Source organism: Papilio polytes, unplaced genomic scaffold, assembly GCF_000836215.1.
Source record: "Papilio polytes unplaced genomic scaffold, Ppol_1.0 DF824191.1, whole genome shotgun sequence".
NCBI classification, from domain to species: Eukaryota; Metazoa; Arthropoda; class Insecta; order Lepidoptera; family Papilionidae; genus Papilio; species Papilio polytes.
In genome coordinates this window covers 3,881,887-3,904,189 of record NW_013525013.1, presented here as the reverse complement: position 1 = coordinate 3,904,189, position 22,303 = coordinate 3,881,887, and the positions used below count along the sequence as shown (strand labels likewise).

Sequence of the window (22,303 nt, the reverse complement as noted above, 5' to 3'; positions counted from 1 at the left end):
TGTTACTATACTTTCAATTGTCAATTGTTATGGTAAAAATGTGGAAACCCTTACGTAGAAATATCACTGCTTACCTTGGCTGACACCGAGAATAAATAATGTTTCTGCTGTATTGTGTTATGTAAGAAAAATTAAAGTTGAAACTTTCACAAGTTATACAAATATCATACTTTTGTTTAGATGTTTTGTATAGTTACAGATTTACTGATAAACTTTGTAACTCTGAAGAATGTGAAAAAACAAAATCTCTGCTCGATTGTACATCAAATAAAAACAATATCTCAGTTGTCTGTTGTATTCGTTTCTCATTATTCTATGAAAAATCTAAATAATTCTGCAAGTATAATGAGATTTCCATTATAAAGTGGGACGAGCGGCATTATGTACTTAGCTACTAACGCAAATCTATATCAATACTAATGTTAAAGAGGAAAGATTTGTATTTTTGGTTTTTTGTATGTATTGAAATAACTCAAAAACTACTGGGCTGATTTCAAAAATTCTTTCACCATTACAAAGCTACGTTATCAGTGAAAAACATAGACTACATTTTTATTAGTTATTTTTTTTATTTCACGCAGACGAAGTCGCGAGCAACAAGTATGATCACATTTCAATTATAAAGTGGGACGAGCGGTATTGTGTACCTAGGTACTAACGCAAATATAAAGTAATTGTGTAAACTGTCAGAGTACAAAGCCGTACACTGTAAAGAAGTAATTATTTAATTACGCGTAATGTTGCTTTGTTTCATTGTAAACAAATTTCTCATACATCTTGCTCCTATAATGTGCCATACAACCATAGAGAATATAGCATTTTAAGCAAAACTAACTGCTCTAGTCATCAAAGGAGATCCTTAATCTATTTCGTTTATATCTATAAAAATTGTGAGATATAGTGAAATCTTACTTTTTTAATATTATAAATGCGAAAGTTTATACAAATGTTTGTTGAACAGGTGCCGATGAAATTTGAGAGATGTAGAGGATAATCTAGAAGACCACACAGACTACTCACTTTCGATTTTTCTTAATTCTACGCGGACGGAGTCGCGGGCGATAGCTATATATAAAAGAAGGGATTGCTAATGTTTTATTATGTGAACAAAATATTTTTTATCGCAAAGAATTGAGTTTTATCTACACATAAGGGTTTGTAGATATATGTACATACGTAGGATGATGTACAAAAATACAGAATAAGTGATCACTTACTTTAAGTGCGGTAACTAAGATACGAGAGATAGTTACATTGATCACTTGACCTGTGTACGTGACATTGTATATCGCGAATATTGAACTAGGCTTTATTAGAAGTGGCACGCGAGGGGGCTATGGGCTAGGCTTTCATCGTGTAGAGAAGGCAGTGTATGACAGTCGGAGGAAGGCAGGCGCGCGCGCAAGTCGCCTTACAGTTGGTGCATGCGTATTGAATCTTTGTGTATGTTATTGTGAATATACGTGTATACTCTGTAATAATGAAACTCCATTTTAAAATATTCGGTAAGTATTTTATTGTGTTTGTTTAATAAATGTTTATATTTAATTTTGTTACTATTAAGTGAGGGTAGTTTAAATAAATATTGCATACGCTTTAATTAAGATGGTTATATTTATTTCAAAATTAATGAACCAAAAACAAATTGAAATGAGATATATTTTAAAATAAAAGTAATGTATTTTTTAAATAATCTTGCAATAATTACTTGAACAAGAAACTAACGTTCTGGTAAATATTCAGTAGTTACACGCAGTTTTTTTCTAAATTTGCGTATGTATACCTATGAAATCAATAAGTACATATATTTGCATATATACTTTTGAACATTTTCCTCATAAATATACACATATATTTTTCTATTATATTACTTTAGACATTTAGTTGGCTAGCCTCTATATGCTTATTTTATTTCCGAACGTTCAGAAACACTTTTTGGTAAAACAATCACAAATTCTAATCCATGACTTAAACACCAATGTGCAATTTTTAATAAAAAAAAATCATTCGATGTTTAAAATTACCAAACCTGTTTGAAACTCGTTGAAATCTTTGATATGGGTTCAACATTTTATACGACGTATAACAAAACACTTAATAAAACTATATTCTATACTTAAGAAGCCACATCTCAGTAATAAAATCAATCATCAAGTTTTTTTAGTGGAAGCATTGCATAATTATGTCAAAATAAAAGAGAGTACCCTATGTGTTCTTCCAGACTATCCTCTACATCTATACCAAATTTCATCGAAATCTGTACAGCCGTTTAAGCTATAACTGTAACAAACATCCATCAATCCATCGATCTAAACTTTCGCATTTATAATATTAGTAAGATATACTGCGTCTTTGTTGCATAAACTATTATAGTAATTATGATCATAGTTTAAAAGCATGGGGGTCACGGGTATTAATTTTTGCTGAGAATCTTAACCGGATATACTATTGTGTAAAAGGTTTTTTTTGGTACATCTACAAAAAATGCCTTAACATGATTTGTACTTAGTGTTGTTGAAGGAAGGATTAGCGAGGTTAAGTTTCCGATATATTGAATCCGACTTAAAGTAATATTAAAGTAAAGTAAGTTATATTTCTAATTATAAAGAACTAGCTGCTGCTCGCGACCTCGCCCACGTGAAATTAAAAAATAATAAAATGTATAGCCCATGTTACTTACAGATAAATTACCTTTCTAATTGTGAAAGATTTTTTTAAATCGGAACAGTAGTTTTTACGTGAATCAAATACATATAAAAATCTTTCCTCTTTATAACATTAGTATAGATTTTGCAGATCGATATATAATTACGATGTTTTTTTTTAATTAGGAATGAAAAATGTTCTTATTTTTATGGGAATATACGTGTCAATGACTTTTCATGTATCTCTCTGTTGCCCTCTTCTGGCAACAAAAAACAACAAAAAGGATTTTGCCACGTAAATATTAAAAAAATATTGTACTAAAATTGAGGTTAAGTTCCACACAATTTTGACCTCATACAGTACAAACAAACGCGGTATAAAGCTAAACTTAAGAATAAACTGTGTATAAGAAAATATTATCCAACTAAAAACACTAATTAATGGTTAAAAGTAGCTGGGAAACTGGCCATAACGACCACAATTAAACTGCATAGAACACAATGTCAATTTAATAGTGATTAATTTAAAAACGTATACACGTAGAGAATTATTAAATTACAAATAATAATACATAGTTACGATGCATTAAAAAAATGCAGGATAAAAAAAAATGATGTAGATAATTTTTTCTACAAGTTACGACAGAATTTTATACTGAAATACGTTTACCTCATAATTGGTTTTTCATAGAAATAATACGTGATAACTGTAAATAGGACTTTTCAAAAGACATAACGTTTTCAATTGTTATGGCTATATTATGTACATATATTGTCAACATGCGCCATTCAATATAAGTTATGTACTTTTCATAGTGAGCAAACGCAAGTTGTCTGCAAAAAAAATATTTTGTCATGGTCACATAACAAAATGAATAATATTACATGAGTATGGTAACATTGTTTTCTTTGTTTTTATAATGATATTATCCAGGCCTTTTGGTTTAAAAGAAATTCTTTGAAAAGAAAATGCGAAATGAAAAAAATGCTCTTGGTGTGGATTTATTTATTATTGTTGATTTTTGTGCTTTTATACTAGAGAATTAAAAATTTTCGTTCAATGCTTAAATTTCCAATAAGAATGTGAACATCAATGATTTAAGCACTAATCAAAACTATTTAAAAATCGTTTTGGAGCATTTTCCCGTTTGTAGCGAATTGACCTTTAAACAAAATATATTCAATATCAGCCTTGAGATATCAGTACTAGTGGAATCCAAACATAACATTATCAAATACAGAATTTAGCTGTCACATATAAAATCTTCATAAGTTTATCTTAGATAGATTGTAAACGTAATCATGAGTCTCCGTGAAAGAGTATTATTGCTGTCTCCGTTTTTATAAGAAGAATGACAAGGATGGCATGTTTCTGAACGATATCAAAGCAATGGATGTCAATAAGATGCTGTGTAATAGATAACATTTTTGTTTATCATTAGAAAGAGTTCCTTGTGGAATCTTACAAGTATATGAGTTTTCTTCGTTTAAATCATAAAAGGAAGAAACTCAAACTCGATGGATTTGAAAATCCTTTTTTTAGCAAAGCAATATTATCACTGAGTAGCATAGATATTTATTACTTCACAAATAAATGCGAAAGTTTAGGTGGATGGTGGATGGTTATGATGGTGGATGGTTATGGATGGAATAGTTTGAATGTGGTGGATGGATGTAGATATATCGATATTAACGGATCTCAATGAAATTTGGCATAGATGTAGAACATAGTCTGGAAGAACATATAGGCTAGTTACCAAGATTTAATTCCACTCGGACGTACGTGCTGGCAAAAGCTAAATAATATAAAAGTATCTCGATTACTCTATATACGTTTTGTAATTATACCATTGTTGTATATCACAATTTAACAATTGCTTTTTGCACAGGTATTTGTCATGTTCACATCACCACAACAAATTAATTTGCCAAGGTGTTAGCAATCGAATGCATGTATATGTATAACGCAGCCCTCACATTGACTAAACATTTATAAAACACTGCTTTCGGCCGAGACTCCGTCCGCGCGGAATTAAAAAAAAACAAATGCAAATAGCCTAAGTGTTCTTCCAGGCTATCCTCTACATCTATGCCAAATGCCATTGAAATCCGTTCAGCCGTTTAGGCTACAAACTCTAACAAATATCCATCTAAACTTTCGCATTTACAATATTAGTATGGTATTATGATTATCGGCTGAACGAAACGGCTGAACGGATTTCAATGAAATTTGGTATAGATGTAAAATATACTCTGGAAGAACGCATAGGCTACTCAGTTTGTTTTTAAACATTTTACGCGGACGGAGTTGCAGGAGAAAGCTAGTAATAACATAATTTGATAAAGATATTTTTCAAAAATGATAAACTTCATTTACTGACCGAAAATTCTAATCACAACTTTACCTTTACGTATTTAGATAGTTTTAATCTGGATTCAACGCTCATTTACCATAAATTCAATAACGTAAAGAGGAAAAAAATATTGATTATGCAAATACGTCCGCAAAATTTCAAGGAATCAGGCTAACCTTCATACTTATCCAAGCATTACAAGTAAAAGAATTTTCCTTAAACTTCTGCTTTTGACAATAAGGTATTTCTTATTTACAAAAAACATTTAGATATTTGATTTTTTTAAGAAATCAGCGTCATTTGTATATTACTATTTAAATAAAACAAGAACTGAAATCGTTTAAAGAATGTATTTTGCTGTCTTACATATCCAATAGTTTTCGTTGTATCATTTATAGCTGTTCCCGTGCGACTTCATTCGCATGAAATTATGAAAATTTAATTAATTGTTTACATTTGTCAAATTATCAATTACAAATGTCAAAATGACATTACATGACGACAACCTTGCTTCCTTGATGTTGGCAGCAACTTATTGTCTCTTTCCCACATTAGGGTTTTTATCCAAAATATTTACCCCCTAAGTTTAATGGTGTTAAAATGTATAGCCTAAAGCGAGACGCAGGTGTAGGGCTTTTTATTTAAAAAAGAATTATTCCAAAATATGCTGTAATTGCTGATATCTTAGGCAACAAAGAAGTGTGTGTTTTCACTTTATTATAATAGTATAGACATGTACCAATACCAAGTTAAGGTACATATAATTGTAATATACTTTAAGGTGCAATATTTCCGATAGGAAAAACAATATGGAACTATCGACGCGGAACAGAACAGTATCGAATTTATCACGTGATGTTTGTAACAAGAATAGTTATGGCAAATAACCAGGCGGAATTAACTTTGTAATTTAGATGTTTGAAATAAGTTCTACTGACAATACTCCAAGGTGGACTTGTGTTCATGGAAAGATATAATAATATATTGAAAATACTAATTAAAGAAGTATGAAAGCGCTACATTTGTCATAGTAACTATAATCGAAAAATGTTCGTATAGAATAAATCTTACCAACCTTTCTTATACAAACGTGTCTTACTTTTTACTAATATTATAAATGGAAAAGTTTATTTGGATGGATGGGCGGGTATTTGCTAAACTCCTTAACAAACCTCGATGAAATTTGGCGTAGAGTATAAATAGAACAAGAGATGGATGGATTGCGTGAAAGGTGACATGATCAAGAAGGGCATTGATGACTGCGATGACGGATGATAGTGTTATTTGGAGGACGAAAACCCGGTGCGTCGACCCTACGGGAGTAGGATAAGACAGGGGATATGATGACATGGGTTACATATGTTTGTTTTCTTTGTAATTCCACAAGGACGGAGTCGCGGGCGAAAGCAAGTTATATAAAATTACACTTGTAAAATTTAAGCGAATTAAAGATCACGTAATATACAATAAATATAAAATTTCCATACACAATTGCGAATTGAAGTTTGAAGTGGGTCTCACCGTTAGTGTATTTAATTAGTTCCTTATAAGAATTGCGTTCGACATCTGTCAGGTAATTGGGGATTACATTGGCGCCGGCGAGATGGTGTGTATACTTTGACTTTTAAGAGACAGGACCTGTCTAGCAAGTGCATTCCCCTCTGCGAAAAAAAATGTCCGATATAACTAACCTTGCTTTTTGTTTGTGACTTTCATTTGTTACTAGCTGTGTCCATCTTCATACGCATGATGCAGCATTTTAGGCCAGACAATTTATTTCAAATTATTCCCCTTTAAATTAAATAGCGTGAAAATATAGCCTATAGCGTGCCTTTAGTATAAGGCTTTTTACTAAAAAAAGATTTTTTTCAAGAGCATGGCGTGATTACTAAGATCCTACAAAGAAGTGTGTGTTTTCGCTTTGTTATGTTAGTATAAATGTCAATAGTTATGTTCACAAAATTTATTAAATTTTAAGTGTTAGAATGATTGCACATATTATACGATTATCTTTATCTCACCACTGAGTAGATGAATTTATTTACTCGGTAAATAGTCTAGTCCATTTCTTTATAGTCGAAGGTGTGAGGTGGTTTGTGGTGTGTGGTGAGCGGTGGTGAGTGTGGTCGCGACGGCGCCAGCGCCCGATCAGTTCGCATTCTTCACTTTCACCGGACACCGCGCCGTCGCCATGACTAACATGTAAACACCGTTATGCAAATAATCCGACGTCTCTCGTTCGGACCAGGATGGTGTTAGTTAATTTTAATTAATAAAAATTAAAAAAAGCTGCTAACAGACACATTGAGAAATGTTTAGTTTTTGTTGTGTTAATTCCTTAGTGTTAAATTTGCAAGGACTCTGGGAAATCATTAAAACGATTCTCAGTAATTAGTTAATTTGAATAGTGTAAGATTCGTGTTACATATATTTACTAGTATATGTAACACGAATTTAAATTGTTTTTTTAATAACATTTTATTGCTCAAAAGCCCTGTACCTGTATTCATTTCTTTTGGAAAAATTATAGTCAACACTTGAAACACATATTTTTATTAAAAACTCGAAGTATTCTAAGAACAGAGTCAATTAATGGAATATAGTTTTTCCTCCTTGCAGCTGCAAGTTTATATAAATATGCGATTCAAATGTCAAAGCTTGTTGCAAAGAAAGGGCAAATAAACATCTTTACATTGCTCATTTACTGAGATGGGTGCAAACTAGTTTAAATTCCAAGGACAGAAATAACCTCGGCAGGTATTAAAAATATTCTGCGGTTACACATAAGCCTCTAAAGTAAACAAAACAATGATTAAGACGTGCTTTCTTAATATATATTAAAAACATATTTCTTAACAAGCTTTAGCCCGCGACTCAGTTCGCGTGGAATTAAAATAAGTATCCTATGTGTTCTTCCAAACTTTCCTCTACATCTATGCCAAATTTCATCGAGATCCTTTCAGCCGTTTAGGCTACAAACTCTAACAAACATCTATCCATCTAAACTTTCGCAATAATTAGTATGAAGTATAATGTATTTATGTAAACGATTATTTGCTAAATGGTTCAAATAGTTTCAGTAAACTTCCCTTAACTATTTAGTTTTAAATTTGGTCATATAATAAAAAGCAACGTGAGTTTTATGTAATACCGATCATTGCGATATAAAGTTTTCTTATAATAATCTCATTCTTAGTACATGATAATAAACATCATTCTATATATAGTAATAATGTATTTCAAATTGCATTCAGTGTTGCAAAATACCACAACGACATAACACGGACAGGTTAATTTAGACTCCATTAGTTATTGATGTAGGTAGTAGGGGACACTTAAATTGCATGAACGTAGGAATACAATAACAGTGTGCCCACTTACAATGCCTTTTGTTGTGTGATATGAACACACTAATAAATGAAAATTAGCGACATTTGTTAAGCGAAATAATGTAATACTATTATGACTCGAACAATAGTACAAGCTCTTGTTACTTCTTTAAAAATCATTTAAAAACTCCAACATGTTAATGAAAAATTTGATATTTTTTAAGTGATTTTTGTTCAAGTTTTCTTTAACTTACGCTACGCTGTTATTCTACTTGATGACTTTACCTTTCGAGTATTTCAATGTTATATTGTTTTATTATTCTGGAAAATTCTAGACAAAACCTATAAAAATTTAAAACTTTACGAATGATTGCGCTATGTTTTTGCGTTATGCAATATTTTGGTCACGGCCACTAGATGTTACGTTCCGCGCACGCTATAACATTGCCATCTACGATATTTAGAAAAAAAAAAACTATAATTAATTATATTCATGTAGTATATTAAACAATCAATACTGATTTTTTATGCTAATAATCTGCTTATTTTTAAAAGCAAACGGGATATTTTTCTATAAAAGTTATTGTAAATCGACTTTAATCCATTCATCATAATTTTTTTTTTTTGTCGTTGTGTATTGATTTTCACAAATGGGGAAAGGGAATGTCTCCTTACAGGGTAACCTAGTGCGGAAGCCAAGGCTCTATTGAATAATAAAGCATTTATTAATTATTATTTTAAATATATCTACCGAGGGAGTCGGAGCTTACCCTATTTTAGGGATCACTAGGTGTTTGTCAATCACGCTAGGACAATGCGGGTGGACTTCACATATCTAATATTATGTTTATTACCTATTATAATTATGAATGTTTAGATGGATGGATGTTCGTTAAAATTTTTGTCCAAAACGGCTGAACGGATTTCGATGAAATATGGTATAGTATAGATCAGTTTGGGAGACAACTATTTTTGTTTTTTTTTTAATCCTACGCGGACGGAGTCGCCGGCGAAAGCTAGTATTTTATAAGTTCTTTGCAGATACGTGCAGGTTGCATCACGGTTTATCTTTATCGATTAAATTTTGTAAATTATTAACGTGTTTACTCGTGTAGTGAATATTATTCGATTCAGTCGATTGTGACGACTCAGAATATATCTATGAAGGCACGCTTCCGGCAATAATAATGCGGTAAAACGTAAAAAACATGCGAATCAAATGATTACAGACGGAGAACGCTTAGAATCTGTGTGGTAATTAAAATGTTGATTTAATTATTGTTATGCAGTTGTAAAATTTGGAATACTTTGCTTAGTATGGCATAATGAAAAAGAGACTAACCTTACTCAATAAATAGTGAGAAGGTATAATTCAATTGATCGGTTTCGCAACTTAACATGATTCTTCTTCTTCTTCTTATATTGCCATCTTCTTTCGAAGTTCGGCAATCATTAGGGCGACTTGCGTTCTTGATACCGCGGCTTTAGTATGATTAAACTTTTCGAATTATTATTAGTATAGGTTTCTCTTAATCAAAATGATATTTGGGCTGACAGAACTAGTCCGTGCGTTTGATCTGTCGATCATCAGCTTTCGCTTTCGCCGCTGCTAAGGCGTTTAATTACGCGGCTCGTCTCGTATCTGGAGTAAGAGTGCAATGATCTCAAATCAAAGCCGTCAATGTCGCGATATTGACATTGTTTCGAAAGTTTCCATTCCAAGAAAATACTTTCAGATTTTTGTCGAGGTCGTTCACTAGGACGTTGGCAAAATATTTCGATTTATGTTTATATTTATACTAAAACGTAAAATGGCTGATCTGATAAAATAGGTTTGTTAAATTCCGATGCATTTCCATTTATAATAAATATCTTATGATGTAAAGTTATTTGTGCATATCCTCATATCACATACCGACAAGAATCGAGTCTATTATTCAAAATTATGTTGTACAACTAAACCAAGTAAATATTTCGCATCTTGTGCACAAAAATCTCCGAAGTCGTTTTGAATGATGATGTTCGTGTATCTGCCAAATAACCTTTAAAATTAATTTATTTGTCGCGTTGGCATTTAATAAATTCAGCTCCCGAAGCTCTTCACGGCATGTTTTTAGGAAAATACAATACCTATCTTTTTTTTAAATAATAATACGTATAAATGAGGGTAGTTAATTGTGTTAAATATGTTCACAGATGTGGTACCGGCGCGGTTCAGTGTGGCGATCATGCTGTTCTTTGCCTGCTGGGTCAACTACATGATGCGGGTAAACATGAGTGTCAACATCATTGCCATGGTGCCCGAGGACGACAAAACTACATCGTAAGTCATTTGTTTTAGTACTACAGCCGAAAAGGGCTTATCGTTGACTTGTAGCGCCCCTTTTTCAAGGCGCCCTGGGCGTTTGCCTACCATAACGAAGGTACTGCAGCCGAATGTTGCTTGAGTAACCCTGCATTCTAAATTCTCAAACTGTTTACAAGTAAACACTAGTTAAACATTTTTCATTTTAATTTGGGAGGTTATGGTGTCTGTCTTATCATACGTGATATCGCTGTATCAATTAATACAACGTTATGGCTTCGTTTAATTTGTTTTTGTTAATTAATTGGCAATTAATTCGAAATAATCAATGATTAAAAAAATATGATGGCTTAAGTGAAGGAAAACAAAAGACAAGACGTTCACAAATAAGGAAATATTTATCAAACAACGCGACTTCAAAGAATCAACAATTTGCAAGGTTAGCTGGATTGCAATCTCATAAGTTTATTAAATAAAGTCTATTGCAAAATACAGCTTTGTGACGAACGATATTGACAGACATACATGTTACAAATTTTATTTATTTATGCAATATTCCAGTGAAAATTATTCACACAACTTTATGTTCAAGTTAAAGGTTCCATTGCACTGTAACATCTAGAATTTAATGTCAGATACAACGACTCGTGTCGTAAGATCCGATACTCGTAACAATAATTGTTCTATGGACAATAATTTTGCTAACATAAGTTACTTTTAAGAGTTTCTGAAACTTTTTATTATTGACGATTTTTATTATAGTGACGATATCTATATAATTATCCATGATTTGACTTAAATTGTGTACATTTTGCAACATTAGGATTTCCCCTTGAAAACGACGTAGGCAATCAAAACACGTTCTAACGAAGACGCCTCTTCGGAGGCCTTTAGGAGCGGCCGTCATAAAAAATTGTAATTTAAATGTTTTTTGTCTGATGAATTTTAGTTTGATAACAGTTTTTTTAATTGCTCAAAATAAATATTGCAATATGTACTTTAGTACTACTTATTATAAATGTATAAAGAGATTTAAAAGTATTTTTTACTTGTTGTTGAATTTGAAAATAGTAAAAAATATAGCCTATGTTACACACTGATAACGTAGCTTTTTAATAGAGAAATAATTATTGAAATTGACCAAATACAAACTGAGTTATTTCAATACATACTAAACTTTTCTCTTTATATTATTAGTATGGATTAAAAAAGGTCATTAGTCTTAGATGAAATTTTGTTATTAAGCATTTGACTTCATATCTGTTTTTATTTTTGTTTATAAACGTTTTTAATCGATTTGTTAGGCAATTCTATGATACTCTAAAAATAATAATAGTAAGTGACATTGAAATATTAATTAAATTGTTAATCTAGTTTTAATTGCATTAATAATTAAGGAAAAATAATAATGAATAGATCATCATCATCCATTGTTTAATATTTTTGATGTAAAAAAGTAGTGAAAAAGTACAGACTTTCCGCTAAATTCTTTTTAAATATAGACTATTGATAGGTACAGTTCTGTCAAAACTTAATGATGGTTCGATTGCGAGTTGAAAATTAAGCTGACATTACAAGCCGCCATAAACTTTGAATATTTTAATATCAAAGTTTGTAAACAAATGTTAGCATAACACGTTAGTTTGTCTGTCGAGTGAAGGGTGTAGTGTAACGGTACAGGTCACCGGTGGACTCTACGCCGTCGCGTCATTGCAGCGAAGGCCTCCATCTTATGACGGAAGGCGTCAGAGGTTAAATCGTCAAAAGTTACGCCCGTTATTTACTAGGAAATAATTTATAACAAATCAACTGTTTTTAACATGCTAGATTAAAAGCGCTATAGTCTTAATAATATACAGGGTGATTCTTAACGGAAGGGTCAAAGGTTTTGTAGAGTGAGAGGACTTCGATAGCGCTTAAAGCGCAAATTGTTGCCCGAATTTCTGAGATTTACTTATGTTTTTGTAACAATTGGAAAAACCAATTAAATTTTTCCCGTCCAAAATAATGTGTTTACAGTGGTCATTTTTTACTTAAACAAGACTAATAATTGGGCTTTCCCCACTTTATCCTTTTTTTGGAATAACTAACACGAGAACTAAATAAAAAAAAATTAAAACTTTCAACAACAATTTTTTTTTAACTTTGAGGACCTGTAATTGTTTTTACAGCAACTTTATTCTTTTTTAAAAAAAAAAAAACAGATTACGCTCTCGTGTTACATCTAATCTAAATTAAAACATGACTAAAATAAAAATTAAAACATACTTGAAAGGTATTTATTTGATAACCAGTGAAAATTATAATATTGGCATATTCTTTTTATGTACATAACAGAATACAACACAATAATTTTCCTCTAAGTTTATAGGATGTTAGAGGCTTAGTGGTAATAACATAGCATTAGTACTATGGCATTGTTGTTATTGTTCCCAGAGTGAAAAGCGAGTGCGAGGCCATCGCTAACAGCGACAGCGCGACGGACAACGTCACAACACTGATCACGAAACAACATCTACGACAGGTAAAACATTATATAACTAGCTGTTGCTAGCGACTTTGCCTGCGGGAAATTAAATATAGCCCATGTTACTCATTGATAACATAACTTTTTAATGGTGAAAGAATTATTAAAATTGGCCTAGTAGTTTTTGTGTTTTTTCAATACATACAGAAATACAAAAAATTAAATCTTTCCCCTTCATGATCATCATCCACTTGCCCTTATCCCTTATGGAGGGTCGGCACAGTATGTGCTGCTCTTCCATACATCTCTATCAGCCGTCATATCTGAATTCACTCCTTTCTTAAGCATATCTTCTTTCACACAATCCATCCATACATTCTTCGGTCTTCCTCTTCCTTTGTAGCCATCCACATTCAATCTCAACACTTTCTGGTTTATGTCCCCATCATTTCGTCGCATAACATGTCCATACCACGCTAACCTTTTGCTTCTCAATTTCTCCACCACTGGCGCTACTTTCAAACTTCCTCTAATGTACACATTCTTAACTTTATCCAATCTTCTTCTTCTTTCCCCTTCATGATATTAAGTATAGATTAGCTGTTGTCTGAGATTACGTCTGTGCAGAATTAAAATAAAAATAATTACTTCTTTTGCATCTAAAGGTGATTAAATCCACGACATTTTAATTTTAAAATTGATAACGTTGACACCAAATTGTATACTAACAGTATACTTTTGTGTAATTAATTAATATCTAATTGCAACAAAAATTTAGACGTAGGTATACTAAAATTTTAAGAATGTATCTGCGGTTATAAAAGTACAAATAATTTCAAGCTGTGCCAATACACGATCTCGATATTTCAAAACGCATTGCGACCTGAATATTCATAAGTATTACGACTTCAACAATGGCGCCCTCTGACGACAACATTCGCGACAAGCCCATATACAATCATATCGTCAGTTGCCACTAACAGAAAGTTTTACAAGAAACATGTTACCATCTCTCTCTACCTCCTTGGAAAAAAAGAGATAACGATATGCGTGTGCAGGTGCTTTAACAGTGGTTATTGGCATACTTTGTGCTGAAATATTTAGAGTACACTCATACTTTACATATTTCGATTTATACACATTTCCCTCAGGTTATTAGCTTTGTAACTTTTTCGTTGCATTCGTTGATTACATTCCTGAAATACTTCTTAAAGTGCTTGGTTTTTTTTTATTCATGTTAAAGCTTATTTTAACCCACTCTGGGAAGAGACATGAAACGTTATGTTATTTTTAAGTATTCCATCCGTATGTAATATAAGAAAATACATTCAATAATTTCATTTTTCCAAAATAAAATTATCTCTTCCTAATATGATTTACAAAAAAGATCTTCTTTGTTTAGGAATATCGGATATTGAACACAACGGAAACATAACTTCTAAATTAAAAATTAAAAAATTAACATACCAGAACAATAATGTATTTTTTACATTTTAACATTGAGGTAATCTGAAGGTTGTTGTTCGCACGTGGTAACCTTTATCAATATTTTTTGGCTCGTGATACTCAAGATTAAATAAATTGTCAAGTATTCAAGTGCTCACTGGATCGTGACGTCACAACTCTCTGTGTTAGTCTTCAGTATTCAAATATAGATAAGATAATCATTATAAATAACTCTCCTTTACGCTTGATGTCAGATGAAGTGATACAAACATTATTTGATACTTTGATAGCAGTTGATTCGACTTCCTTATCAAAGATTATACCAGTTTGAATGATGTGATATGCGTATTTTGTGTTACAAATATCAAAAATATATACTTCCTTGTTATTGTAAGTAAACATACATATACATACACTGGGTGTAATATTAATGGGATAGCTCGGGCTCTCATTATTCAAATTATGGAAGATTTCACAGTAAATTCAAACATTGCGTGCATAGCTTGATTATCATTTATGTATTATGCAATGAATTAATTGAGAAAAAGTTTGCAATTGTTAATTACATTTTTACAGTTTTAAACTAGCTGTTCTCGTGCGGCTTTCCTTCCTAAATATTGGCAGCTTGAAGTCTATGGTCCCTTTACCACATGAAGGTTTTTTCCAATTTATTTACCTCCTAAGTTTAATTGCGTGAAAATATATAGCCTAAAGAGTGTCGTAGGCGTAGGACTTTTTGTTAAAGAAAGAATTATTTAAACATTTGCTGTGATTTCTGACATCCTACGCCACAAAGTAGCGTGTATTTACGCTTTATTTTATTAGTAGAATAGTAGACAAGTGGCATCAAAGGATTATAGTTAAGTCTCGGAATCTCACAAGGGAATGTTTATTTGGTAATAAACTTTTGCTCAAGGAGGGTTCACTACAATTTGATCTTAAACTAAGAATAACTAAGTACTATATTACCAAACTAATGTAACAACGTTATTTTGACAATTAAATATTTATATTTCCAGCCTGAAGGCGTGGTTACATTCAACTGGACGGCGCAGCAACAGGCGTACGTGCTGTCAGGTTACTTCTGGGGGTACGCGATCACCTCTCTAGTGGGGGGCACAGCGGCGGAGCTGTGGGGACCTCGCAATGTGGTCTTCATCACAATGCTGATCAGCGCGGTCCTGACTACTCTGTCGCCGCAGGCCGCGAGGCTGCATTATCTGGTCCTGGTCGGTGCTCGCTTCATCATTGGTTTATCAGCTGTGAGTATATTATATCTCCTTTACTTTTAAGGTAGAAATTATGGATAAGGAATTAAAAAAATAAGGAGCCTATGCGTCTATCCTTCTGTCAAAATTCATCGAAATCGGCTAAGATGTTTTTAAGATATCTAATATCAAACCTTTATCTAACATCCATGCAAACTTGCGAGTATTATTAGTGCATTAGTTTGTTTTTTTTTTACGCTGCATTTTAGTAATACTTTTACAGTTTTTTTACAGTGTTTTATATTCTAAATTTAATTTACTAATGCGCCTGTTAACCGTGAGTCTAGGTTTTCCATAGCCACAAGAGCCATCCATCGTAGGTCAACAATGTTTGTACACGAACGAGCTCCGTTGTAGGTAACAACGGTGTATGCAGTTAACAATAACTAGGTCATATACTGCTGATAACCAAACAAAGTTTTACACAATGCAATTTAACATGAAACACTTTTATAAACAACCGTTTAAATGTCTGTTACCATGCGTTAATAAGTATTTTGATATATGTACACAAGTGATAAGATAATTGGGTTTAAACGGTTTTATTTTGAGTTTACTTATGCGTACAATTTAATTTAATTTGTTTGAAAACAAGCTACTGACTTTACATTACACAATTTGCTTTTATTGTCCTAATAAAGGTGTTTAATCAAGATTTTTCTGGAGTTTCTTAATTAAATTTCTAAATCACAGTATGATGGTGAAAACTAAACGACGGAATCTGATTTCCAAACGCCGAAAATTGATTAACAAAAATAGAATTAGAGGCATAATTAGGGCTGCCAGGTTTCATTAAACCCACACCAGAAACTAGTGGCAAATATGAACGCCATCTAGTGATTCGCTTCATACCACATTTTCGGTCACGGGCTCAAATTCAAAAATATGGCAGCCCTAATCTTAGGTAATCATTTACATTTCAATGTTCTTTACTTTCAATGCCTATTTGCTTTCAGCCACTATGTTGCATTTTACTTATAGTGTTTTTTTTTCAGGGTTTCCTGTTCCCCGCTCTACACGCGCTGGTAGCGCACTGGGCGCCGCCGGCTGAGAAGGGCAAGTTTGTAAGCGCTCTACTCGGCGGAGCCATCGGTACTGTAGTCACCTGGTCCCTCACAGGGCCTCTCATTGAGAACTTCGGCTGGGATTTCGCCTTTTACATACCTGGTGAGTTTTTCTATCGGATAAAATCTAATTTGCTTATTGTATATTTACTAACAACGCTTATTGTAGTATAATGTGTATCACATTTAACTGAAAAAAAAAAATACTTTCAACTTATTAATGCGTATATTGAAGTATTTAATTAAAAATAAAAAGAGGCGGTAGTTCGCTAGTATTCAAAATATTTAGAAGTCAAACATCAGAGTCCTGCCTTGCTTTTAAAAGAAGATAGGTACTTAAACATAAATGAAAATTAAATGTGAAAATGAAGAAAAAAAGTTTTGCTTTTTGTGTATTTGAATGTTTGGTGTTGATTACAAATCGGTGGATTTAATAAAAATCCTATAAATCTAGATATAATTTGTATTCCTATAGCAACGTGTTATAGTCTAAGTGTTAGGTTCACGCTTAGGAAATTAATTAAGTCTCACAAACTTACTGGACTTTCTTTCGAATTTAAATTCAATACGAATGTATTCGATGGTTTTCTAAATTGCTGTGTTTACGCCTAATTTTGTCTTTTAGATTTCTCAGTTATATATTTCAAAGTCGGAGTTTATTTATCTTGGTTGTAAATGTTAAAACGAGAGAGAGGAAATAATAAATTATATTTTAATGTTAACCGAGTTTAGAAGGTAAAATTAAAAGCAATACCGGGTGATTTAGCTATTCGATATTTGATTGTTTATTGTTCTGTGTGGTAGGTTTCATAGCGACGGTGTGGTGCGCCCTCTGGTGGTTCCTCGTGTACGACTCCCCAGTGCAGCATCCCCGCATCTCGGACAACGAGAAGCAGTACATTCTAGAAGCGATTGGCGACAAGGTCAACCAAAGTACTAAGGAAACTAGGGTAAGAATATTGCTACGTTCGTTACTAATTATTAAAAAGGGTTTAAGGTGCTATAATCAGTGCCGGCGTTAGCTTTCTTAACGCCCTGGGCGGAATTTCTATAACGACCACTTTCTGACCTTGTCTAGGAAATGTTATAAGATTGTTATATGACAGTAATTCGCAGACCTGTGACGACCCTATCTGTCAGGCGCCCTGGGCGATCACCCAACCACGCCATACACAAACGCCGATACAATAATAATTATACAGGTGTTCCAAGGGCCGCATAATGGACTTATATGGTCTTGGCTATTGGTATTACTTAGTTATATTCATATGTAGCTCCATCAGTGGCGTATTGACATACAGTTCCTAGATTCAAGTGAAACGATTTCTCGTATAACTGGTTAATAAAATATGGACAGTTGACATAATACTAGTGCTAAGGCATTTTATAATGATTACTTGTAACTGAATAGAATATGTATGAAATTACTGGCTATGTATATAATTGTTTTTAAATCAGTAAATAGAAATATCAAAATAATTAATACAGTATACTGTTTCTATACAGCGTTATCCATTTATTATTTCCTTATAAATCTTAGATGTGTTTTAAGAATTTTTATTGGCGTTCAATTTATCATCAGTAATTTATTACATAAAGAAGTGCTTAGGGATAAGAAAAAAGTACGCTAATTGTCAAATATCTTGGCTGTTGTGAAGAACACATAGGTGGAGCGTGGCGTAACAAAAAGCGGAGGGATGGTACTATGCAGCACGTCGAAGAGATTTGATGATATTTGAAGTTACTTATTTGAAATTAAGGTGTGGCACATATCAAATCACTACTGTGTAACCACACTATAATCTTGACAATTTATTTTTCCTAACTCACAAGTGGCTTATTTTCACTAGTATGATTGCGATTATTGTCATGATTATTCTTAACTACACGACTTGGTCGATCTGAATTGGTTAGTTTTAGAATTCTACCAGTTTTGCACTTAAAACATATTGGTTTTTTTCAGGTGGTGCCGCCGTTCAAGAGTATCCTGACCTCATTCCCGTTCCTGGCGATGGTGGTGCTGCACTACGGTAACAACTGGGGCCTATACTTCGTGATGACCGCCGCGCCTAAGTTCGTCTCGAGCGCGCTCGGCTTCAACCTGACGTCGACCGGCACGCTCTCCTCACTGCCGTATCTAGCGAGGATGATATTCTCATTGATCTTTGGAGCTATCGGTGACAGGTGAGTAAAGTTATTGTAAAGATTTATAAAGCATGTTATTTCCTTTAAAGATTATATTTTGATAACTTTCTTTTATACCTGTCACTTAATTTTAGGTTTTAAATGAGAGAATCATAATCTTTATTTCAGAATTGTCAAACAAAACGTAGTGTCAACAACATTTATGAGGAAGTTCTTCTGCCTATTCTCCCACGTGCTGCCTGGTCTGTTGCTGATCGGGCTCGGGTACACTGGCTGCGCTCCCATCCTCTCTGTCGCTCTGATCACCTTCTCCATGGGCTCAAATGGAGCCGCGACTCTCACTAACCTCGTCAACCATCAGGACCTGGCGCCAAACTTCGCCGGCACATTGTACGGTATCGCTAACGGCATCGGAAACACTGCGGGATTTGTCACACCTTTGGTCACCGCACACTTCACTAAGAATGGGGTAAGCAGTTTCTATTTTAATAAAGTAGTGCTTCAACGGTTTTAAAATTTGTAAAAGGGATGGGAATCAAGGACGATCAAAAATTATACAACTAAAGTAAGGAATCCGATTGCTAAGAACATATTTAAAAGCAAATTAGAAAAACGTATAGAACCTTAAAAAAAGAGAAGGACCATTTGAGAGAGTTTTTCCGTGGTCAGAATAATTCTTTTTTCCCTGATCACGCATTGATTGTAAATTATTTTGTCTAACAGAATGGCTTTGCGGAATGGCGGCCTGTATTCTTCACGGGTGCATCTCTGTACATCGCAGCCGCAGTGTACTTCATTCTGTTCGGGACGGGCGTCACTCAGACGTGGAATTACGTCGCGCCCGCGGAAGAGGAAGAAGAAGACAAAAGACCAAGTGCTAATTCAACGGATACCACAGTCACTATTGCTGTTAAGACATAAGGTTCAGTGACAATACGTTCAGTGCCACGATTTTGAACGCCAGGCGAGCTTGTGGTATTGAAAGTGTTACGAATGTCTACTGAACATACTATATGTGAGATTCTGTCAACAGCTGTACAAAAATATTTGTGTCTATAGTAGATTCTTTTGTTCTTGTAAAGGTGTTACTACAGTGTAATCTCACGGTTACTTTTTACGACTTAGAGCGGGCCCACAACTTTGTAAAAGTATGGCACAACTATTGTGATATTGTCAATTGTTTCGCAGCCAATTCAACTGTTCAGTTGTGCACACATATAAGCTCTTAGGAATTAATGCCAGACTAAACAGTTGTGCGATAGTTTGGTTAAAGGTGTGCGCGCGCTCTAAAAATACATTTTATAAACACGTACAAATAACTAATATCTTTAATTTAATTTAAACATGTAGCGATAATGTAATATGAATGAAGATGTATCGATGACATATCATGAACAATTTTTGTTACATACTTAACCCTTAAATGCATGATTTTTTATTTAATTATAAAATCAATATTTCAGTATGGGCTTTGAGTCACAGATTAAGGTAAAAATAATAAAAAAAATTCATGGTTTCAATAAAAACTATAATTTTGTTTGTAGACTTTTGGCAACAATATGCATTTAAGGGTTAAGTATAGTAAGTATATATAAATTGCAAAATGAAAAAAAAAGTTTGTGTATTAGTGTAATATTGGTTTATTTAGCTTAGTATTTCAAGTGTTACGTCAATGTAATTGCACGGTTAGTTTTGGCTAAGAATCACGTTGACGTTTGTAGAAAAAATCATACTCAGCCAAATTCTTGCTTCTTGTAAACATAAAAGAGAATATTTAATAAGACTTTGATTGATGTGTGATTGTTTTATGAGTTTTCACTATCGAAACATTGGTACTAAACATATTGTCGTCTCTTTTCTTTTACTTAAAAAAGTGAGATAATAATATGTTTTGTCAATTCGGTAGTGTAGACAGGTTATAAGTTTGTAATAAGATTAAGTGTATGGAGTAATGATTACTGACTAATAAATGGTCATTTTTTCGTACTGTTTTTAAAACATGCGATTTTATTATTTTGTAGTAAATATTTGTTACAATTTTATTATCCAACATTTATATGACTGTGATGACATGAGTAAATGAGTGAAAATTATTTGTCAATTAAATTATTTAATCATGTATTATTTTAGTAGTAAAAAATATTTAAATGTTTTATAGTTTTTACTTTTCTTACTACTACTAACGTACTAACTGTTCCCGTGACTTCATCCGCATGCGATTATAAAAACTTTATTGTTTACATTTGTCAAATATCAAAATTCAAATACACAAATGACATCGAAACCCTATGGATATTGTATGCCAATTATCATACCACGGCAGTTCCTTGATATTGGCAGCTTGTAGTTTAGGGTCCCTTTACAACATGAAGGTTTTTTCCAATTAATTTATTCCCTAAATTTAATAGCGTGAAAATATACTGCCTTAGGTATATGTATAGAATTAAAAAAAAAAACAAAAGTGAGTAACCTATGTGTCCTTCCAGACTATCCTCTACATCTATATCAAATTTCATCGAAATCCGTTCAATCGCCTAGGCTACAAACTCTAACAAACATCCACTCATCCATCTAAACTTTCGCATTTATAATATTAGTAAGATTATGATAGAAGTATAGATAATTATAGATTAGTGAGCTAAGTTCTCCATGGATGCGTGTTGCGGATAATTAAAACGACATTTTCATTATAAAACATAATTTTAATAAGATAACTTCAGTAGTTATACAGAGGTAATGTATTTATACACTATGTACATAAAACTTTATTCTCTTTACATCGATACAATATTTTATTAAAAACTCTTAAGTAATAAATGACACAAATAGATAATGAGGAGTTCGCGGAACTGAAGTGTGCGAGTTCCGCGGAAACCGTTAACACGTGCTATCAACAACTATGTTAGTAAATTTTCAAAAGTTCATAACAAGACTACGTTAAGATTCACAAAGAGCGTAATGTTTACACAAAATCTTATCGAAACATCGTTCTATACATTAATACAAGTTTGAAAACTATTCTTACGTCTTTGGAATTACATCACCAAAACTAAGGTTATGGTCACACACTTTACGAGATTTTTCAGGCGGGATCGACAACACTGCTAACAATTAAATAGATCTAATAACATTCTCAATATATTAATAGTGGTAATTATTAAAATCATTTAGGTATCGGAGTGTGAGGCGTATCCTCGCGGCGCTCACACGTACGACTCGGACTCGGTGTCGGAGTCCGTGCAATCGAGGGCGAGTGCGGGGGCGGGGGCGGGCGTGTCCC

The 22,303-nt window shown here is 33.0% G+C and overlaps 2 protein-coding genes across 2 annotated transcripts in view; one reads left to right on the top strand and one right to left on the bottom strand.

The window, feature by feature from the left end:
• The first annotated feature begins 1,359 nt into the window (after positions 1 to 1,359).
• On the top strand, positions 1,360 to 21,116 carry LOC106110835 (putative inorganic phosphate cotransporter). The gene is made up of 9 exons (XM_013292765.1): positions 1,360 to 1,505; positions 10,525 to 10,651; positions 13,070 to 13,157; positions 15,566 to 15,808; positions 16,810 to 16,981; positions 17,683 to 17,828; positions 18,842 to 19,062; positions 19,192 to 19,492; positions 19,747 to 21,116. Exons 1-9 carry the CDS (start codon positions 1,481 to 1,483, stop codon positions 19,942 to 19,944), a joined length of 1,521 nt encoding a protein of 506 aa, XP_013148219.1. The 5' UTR covers positions 1,360 to 1,480; the 3' UTR covers positions 19,945 to 21,116.
• Positions 21,117 to 22,105: 989 nt separating this feature from the next.
• Positions 22,106 to 22,303, bottom strand: part of LOC106110735 — a 114,265-nt gene continuing 114,067 nt past the window's right edge. The window contains exon 11 of the mRNA XM_013292632.1: positions 22,106 to 22,127. Within this exon, the coding sequence (XP_013148086.1) occupies positions 22,106 to 22,127 (22 nt within the window). The remainder of the gene's footprint in view (positions 22,128 to 22,303) is intronic.

Bases quoted from the DNA above. Each gene is read 5' to 3' on its own strand.
- LOC106110835 (XM_013292765.1), top strand. From the start codon at position 1,481: ATGAAACTCCATTTTAAAATATTCG. The intron at 19,063-19,191 runs GTGAGTAAAGTT...TCTTTATTTCAG, and splicing joins TTTGGAGCTATCGGTGACAG to AATTGTCAAACAAAACGTAG. The intron at 19,493-19,746 runs GTAAGCAGTTTC...TTTGTCTAACAG, and splicing joins CACACTTCACTAAGAATGGG to AATGGCTTTGCGGAATGGCG.